The sequence below is a fragment of the Lactuca sativa genome, chromosome 7 (genome assembly GCF_002870075.4).
Source record: "Lactuca sativa cultivar Salinas chromosome 7, Lsat_Salinas_v11, whole genome shotgun sequence".
NCBI lineage: Eukaryota > Viridiplantae > Streptophyta > Magnoliopsida > Asterales > Asteraceae > Lactuca > Lactuca sativa.
In genome coordinates this window covers 194,912,411-194,919,531 of record NC_056629.2, presented here as the reverse complement: position 1 = coordinate 194,919,531, position 7,121 = coordinate 194,912,411, and the positions used below count along the sequence as shown (strand labels likewise).

General features: G+C 36.3%; 1 protein-coding gene across 1 annotated transcript; it reads left to right on the top strand.

Annotated features, from left to right (window-relative positions):
* Window positions 1-757: 757 nt before the first annotated feature.
* Window positions 758-1,792, top strand: LOC111901034 (uncharacterized). Its single transcript, XM_023896900.1, has one exon. The coding sequence runs from the start codon at window positions 758-760 to the stop codon at window positions 1,790-1,792; it is 1,035 nt and encodes a 344-aa protein (XP_023752668.1).
* The last annotated feature ends 5,329 nt before the right edge of the window (window positions 1,793-7,121 follow it).

Genomic DNA, 7,121 nt, shown 5'->3' with positions numbered 1-7,121 from the left:
AGCCATGCATACACAAAACCAGTAAAAGTACCATGGGCTACCCCACATGGTCTTTACCTAGGACTGTCATGGGCTACCCCACATGGTCTTACATCCAATGTAATGGGCTACCCCACATGGTCTTTACCTAGGACTGCCATGGGCTACCCCACTTGGTCTTACATCCAATGACATGGGCTACCCCACATGGTCTTTACCTAGGACTGTCATGGGCTACTCCACATGATCTTACATCCAATGCCACGGGCTCCCCCCGGGGTCTTCAAGCAAAACACACAATCACATATCATATCAAATCACAGAATGACTAACACATATACTCCCTCCGTCCCATTTTAGTTGTCCACAAGTAAAAAACACATTGTTTAAGAAAAGTACATTTAATGCAACTTTTTGTAAACAAAATGACGTATCTACCCTTCTTATGAGCTATTAATACAATTAATCAATCATTAATAAAGAGAAACGATTGAACCATTTCTCTTCGATGGAATAAGGAGAAAAGCAAAAATAATTAAAGAACCATTAAATGCTTAATTTAACTAATCGGAAAATGAAAGTATTTAAAGGCAAAATGTTCCCACCAATTTTTGTTTTACTGTAAATTGAAACCAAACTTACCTTGTAATGAAAAAAAATTTAAGCCATGCAGTAGCAAAATTTGGCTCCAAATTCTCCCACCAAAAACAATTCAATAAAACAATTCAATGAATCTTTATAAACCATTTTCCTTCATCTTTTTTTTCCTACGTAAGTCATGGAGAACACTTTAACTTCATTGACTAAAAAACACACAACCTATGTCCAACGTCAAGATATATTTCAAGCCTTGTTGCAGCACAATTCTAATGGAGAGCTAAGAAGGGGTTCCATAAATGATGTAGCTGCACTTTTCGGAGTTTCTAAACGCACCGTAAGTCGTATTTGGAATCGGGCTAAACTTCAAGTGGAGAATGGATCAATAATTGATTTTTCTTCAAAGAAGCTAAAAGTTGTTGGGCGAAAAAGGGTTCAACTCGATTTGAATCAAGTTTCACAAATTCCATTACGTCGTCGAACTACCATTCAGTCTATTGCAAAGTCATTAGGTATTGCAAAATCAACTTTGCATAGACGAATAAAAGAAGGTGACCTTAGACCACACACAAATGCTATCAAGCCGGACCTTACCGATGCAAATAAAACAAAGAGGTTAGAATTTTGTTTATCTATGATCACTCGGTCATTACCTAATTCTAATACCACATTCCATGATATGTTTAATGTCATCCACATTGATGAAAAGTGGTTTTACATATCAAGATCATCAAAACGATACTACCTCGTTCCCGGTGAGGATGAACCGTTGAGAACATGTAAAAGTAAAAAGTTCATTACAAAAGTCATGTTTCTCGCAGCGGTTGCTCGGCCAAGATTTGATGCCTTAGGAAATGAAATTTTTTCCGGAAAGATTGGCATCTTCCCACTTACAACAAAAGAACCCGCTAAGTGTTCAAGCAAGAACCGTGTTGCGGGAACATTGGAGACAAACCCAATTTTATCGGTTACTAAAGAAATAACGAGGTCGTGGTTGATTGAAAAAGTTTTACCCGCTATTAAAGCTAAATGGCCACCAAACCATACTGGTCCAATATTCATTCAACAGGATAATGCAAAACCTCATATTGATGTCAATGATAGCGAATTTCTTGAAGCATCGTCTCAAGATGGGTTTGATATTCGACTTTGTTTTCAGCCCCCAAATAGTCCAGATTTAAATGTGTTGGACCTTGGGTTTTTTCGGGCCATTTAATCACTTCAAGAACAAGAGGTACTCCATACAGTGGATGAATTGGTTACTGCAGTTCAAACCTCATTTGACAAGATGCAATCTCATGAGCTTAACAATGTTTTCTTAACTTTGCAAACATGCATGAAAGAAATCATAAAGGTTAAAGGTGGTAACAACTATCGAATACCGCATATCGGTAAAAGTAGGTTGGAACGACAAGGTATTTTGCCAATACAAATTGAGTGTGAACAAAGCCTCATAGATGAAGTAGTTCCATATTTGAGTCAGTAAGATGTAAACATGAAAACAAATCAAATTTTCATTTGATGTGTAACACGTTGCTGGCTTTCTTAAAAAGAAAAAAGAAAAGAATGTTTATTTGCATTTATAAGCAAAGAGTAGCATACGTAATTATGAGATGCAAATGTCTTTTGCTTTTTTATTCCACTAATTAATGCACGGTAGTAATTAGGCGTATTTATTACCAGGGGTAGTATGGGAAACTTTCTTAATTATACTAGTCTTTTTTTAGTAGGTGACAATAATTTTGGGACAAACCAAAATAGTATACTTGACAAATAAAATGGGACGGAGGGAGTATCATAATCACATAATGGGCCGGCCTTGGTGCCTTAGACCCATGGGTATGGTGAGAAGACTCACCTTTGTCTTCCAAATACAAAAGTTGCTCTCTCTCTCTCTCTCTCTCTCTCTCGACAGTCTGGAACCTCCCGAGCTGAATAATAATAATCAATGTTAGGACCCACGATTAGCCAAAAAGGGAAAACCCAAACTCCAGACCCATCCCTGAGGCCCAATTATCCTTCCCTAGCTATTAGGCCTAAAATCCAAGTCCACAGATTCTAATGGGCATCTTGGCCCAATAAGGCCCAACTAATATATCCATGGCCCATAACAGATGAAATAGCCCATAATTCACAGAATACGACCAATTCAATAACCAAAATGAAGCCCAATAGCTCAAAATTCCAAAACAGATCCGGCCCAATTTAAAGCGCGTACGCTTCGCGTACCATTCTGGTACGTGCAGCGTACTGGGGTCTTAAGGACTACGCACAACATACGTTGAGTACGCCCAACGTTCTTCCAGATTCAACACTTTCTCCATTATGTGCTTAATACCCAATTCCTTTACGTCCAAAAGCCATATCTGAGTTGTTTAATATGTCCTAAGGCATAAAGTTGCCAACTTTATGCCTTTGCATGTCTCTCATACACCCAAAACCTTCATTAAGACCTTTCCAAGGTCTTTAACCCATGCATGAGACCAATACTTCCATCAAGGTTCCATTTTTATGCTTCTAAACGACCAAGGGACCCCAGAGCTGTCATTCTCCTCTCATGGAGTTACACAACTCACTAATGGAGGTCCAAAATCAACCAAAAGGGACAAGGGAGAAAACCCTAGCTAAATCTAAAGATTAAAGAAGAAAGATCAAAGATTTTTACCTCTAGGAGCTTTGCAAGATGACTATGATGCAGGATCTTGAAGCACCAACTCGTTCCAAGCTTGAATAACCACCTCTTCTTCTTGGTATGAACACTAAAAGGGCCACAAATGCACTTTTGAAGCTCAAAAATGGTTTCACAAGTTTCTATGGAGTGTAAGGGCGTTCTAAGGAAGTGAAGGCTCTCTAGGGTTAAGTCCAAGGAACTTAAGGTTGCTTAAATAGGTCTCATGTCCGAAAATTAGGGTTTTGGACCCCTAGCACGTACGCCCAGCGTACCTCCAGTTCCTCCGCGACCATTCATACGTAGTACGCTAAGCGTACACTTAAGTACGCCCAATGTACTTAAGGGCCAAATATGCTAAAATGAAATTCTTGAGGGTTTCAAGATATACCAGATTTAGGGTGTTACACCAACGAGCTGACAAATCCCTCAACAACCAATACTCAACCTGAATGATCCTAGCGGCTCCTTATCTATTCATTGGCATTCCAAAAGGAACCAACAACTACAACGAGCTCCTTGACCAACTACTTCCTGCTGAGAGACAACTCATGTACCTCCTGAACACCTACATCTGATGGTCGCTTTCTCTACGCCCCTGACTTGACCAAATATTGAACCGAGATCCCACATACCTGCACCGCTTACCCCTATAAACCATTCTTCCAAGACCACAAACTCGAACATATCAATGATCCTCCAAGCAGAATACCTAGTTCTCCCCCACTTAAGGTTCGAACTATCACCCAATGGTGTTGCAACCAAACATATCTCAAACCGGCTCAAACAAGGACAAACCATCCCGGACCCTTGGATGGTGTAACACACGCAAGACGATCTTCCAGATAAGGACCAAGCCAACCCTAATAGAATTCTGAATTTCATATGAAGACCTCAAAAATTTCCAATCTTGACCACCTTTAACGTTAAGGATTTCATGCAAAAGCATAATCAATCACCGACTTACTATCCAAAACATACACTCCTCGCCTGTTATCCCAACCATCAATCAAGTACCTGATCTATATCCGGAATACGAAATGTCATTCTGGAATCTATCAAAAAAATTGTTTTTTCTTGGTCAAGAATGTCCATTCCGAACATAGTTATTTTTGTTAATTTTTTTATTATTATTATTTTCAATTACACGATAGAAAGCGGTTAGATTTCTTAATTTTTTTTCCAAACACTATTTATTTTTTATGCTTGGATAAACTAAAAGAAGTAAAAACTAAACTACTAAAGTAAACAATTATTTATAGTTGTTTAATTTGATTTAATTCAATTAACTCATTAAATAAAAAAGATGTATTATGTAAAAATCTATCTATCACAATGATTTTATAAGTCTACGGTTTAATCCGTCGACACTTTATTTGAATGAGTTTTTGCAGTTTGATTTCTAATTGGTGTTTGGGGAGAATTTAAAAGGGAAGATTAATATAACGATTTAAAAGAAATAAGAGATAATAATGTATCTAAAACGTGACAAACTCTACATTCACTATAACCATTAATTTGAATGTTTTTGTCTTGAACAATCAACATTTTTGTATAGCGATTTGGAGTCAAAAATGATAATGAAATGTTTTTTTCTTCATATGTCGTTATTTAACATAATAATTGAATGCCAACAAATCAAAATTACATTTGTTTTTGCTTGTGTATCAGAAAAACATCGGCATAAAATAAACTATAGGTGTTTATGACTTTATAGTTTATACCTACCCATGTCCAAAACAGTCGACATATATATATATATATATATATATATATATATATATATATATATATATATATATATATATATATATATATATATATATATATATATATATATATATATATATATATATATATATATATATATATATATAGGGTCAGGTTCAATAGGTAACCATATTTAACCAAGGAACCAATCTTTTTTTCAACTTTTAGAATTTATTTTTTATCAACAAAAAAATAAAAAAAACTAAAAATACAGAAATTCATAACTTTTTATCCTTTTTCCAATAATATAAAATTCAAATTTTTTTTTACGTCAAATTCACAGTGTGAATCTTCGAAAATTCACAACGTGAATCCGGATTTACACGGTGAATCCGAAAAATATTTTTCACATTCATAATGTTAATATATGAATTTAGATATTTTTAGATTTTTTTCGATAAAGAATAAGCTCTAGAAATTGAAAAAAAAAAATTTGGTTCCTTGAAGAACCCATAATTTACTATATATATATATATATATATATATATATATATATATATATATATATATATATATATATATATATATATATATATATAGTAAATTACACGAATAGTCCCTCGTATAGGTGTCAAAATACACGTTTAATCCCTATTTTAAAAAATTAACTCGGATCGTCCCTGTATCATTATTTTTTCACTCGGTCGTCCCTACAAACATAAAATGACCATTTTGCCCTTAATGATTTCTTTTTCAATTTTATTTTATTTATTTATCATTTTCAGGTTTAAAAAAAAAAACAAAACAAAACAAATATCCACCCTACCCCCTTCCCCAACTTCATCTCTCTCATTCTCACCATGTCCTCTTACTCTCCATTTCTAACGAACACGAAACAACACCACCACCGGTCAAACCCTAAACCCATTGAAATCGACTTTCATCCCAAGCACCACTACCGACATCCCTTTCACCTCCCCCGACCACCACAAGGAATGAGATGGAAGTGCACAGGTGATGATAACGCCCTTACAACAACCACCCCATCATCAAAACCAAAATTTTTCACCATTAAACGAAACCCAGATGATCCAATTTGATGTAAAACCAAATCTTTTTAACCCACAATTTCCATTTGAGCACTTGATTCAAGTCCAACTCCAAACCCACTTCAGTTGATCAAAGCAACGACTTTTCACATCACCGATTTACCTTTTTCTAATCACCTGATTCACGCCCTTCAATCGTATCTAAAACCCTATGTTGCACTTCTTTATCATTCACCACCACCAATATTGTATCCCTAAATCATTCACCACCACCAATCATGTCGGTTCGTTATCTCACAGAAGGGGAATTTTCTAAAATCGAGACCGAACCATTTGAAATCGAAGAAGAAGGGGTGTATGGTTCTTTCTTTTCTAACCCATATGAGATTTCAAAAATGAAAATCCATTAAGGGGGAAACTTGACTGGAAAGACGGTGGTGGTATAATGGATGTCGAAAGAGAAGAAGATCATGTTGGTGGCAGCACAGAAGGGCTCGTCGAAGCTTGCAGATCGGAGATGAGACACTGTGAGAGAGGAGAGCAGGTGTTGAAGAAGAATGGCGAGTGAGAGAGAGTTATCGGAGGTGGTGTAATGTAACTGAGAGAGGTAGAGAGGGAGCTTGCAGTGATGGTGAGCAGGGCAGCAAGCGACGACGATGGTGGTGTGCGGTGGCGACAACGATGATTTTTTCTGTGTGTGTTTGTAGCTCCAACGACGGTGGCATGTAAGTGTTGACGACGATGGTATTCTCTCACCGGAGATGGAGAAGAACTGAGAGTGATAGTACCTCAATACTTGTGACGAAGAGGGGTGGTGATTTAGGTTCTTAAAAGAAAAAAATATGAAAGAGGGAAAAAGTGATTTACAGGAGATACGAAGAAGAAGAAGAAGTGGTTATATGAGATGGGCCCATTTATTTAATGATTTTTTAAAGTATAATTTATAATAATAACAATCTAAAAATAAATAGAAAAAGGCAAAATAGACATTTTATGCTTGGTAAATGATTTTAGGGACGAAACGTGCAAATTTTAACGATACGAGGGACGATCCAAGTTATTTTTGAAAATAGGGAGTAAACGTGCTTTTTAGCATTTGCACAAGGGACGAATCGCGC

Bases quoted from the DNA above. Each gene is read 5' to 3' on its own strand.
- LOC111901034 (XM_023896900.1), top strand. From the start codon at position 758: ATGGAGAACACTTTAACTTCATTGACTAAAAAACACACAACCTATGTC.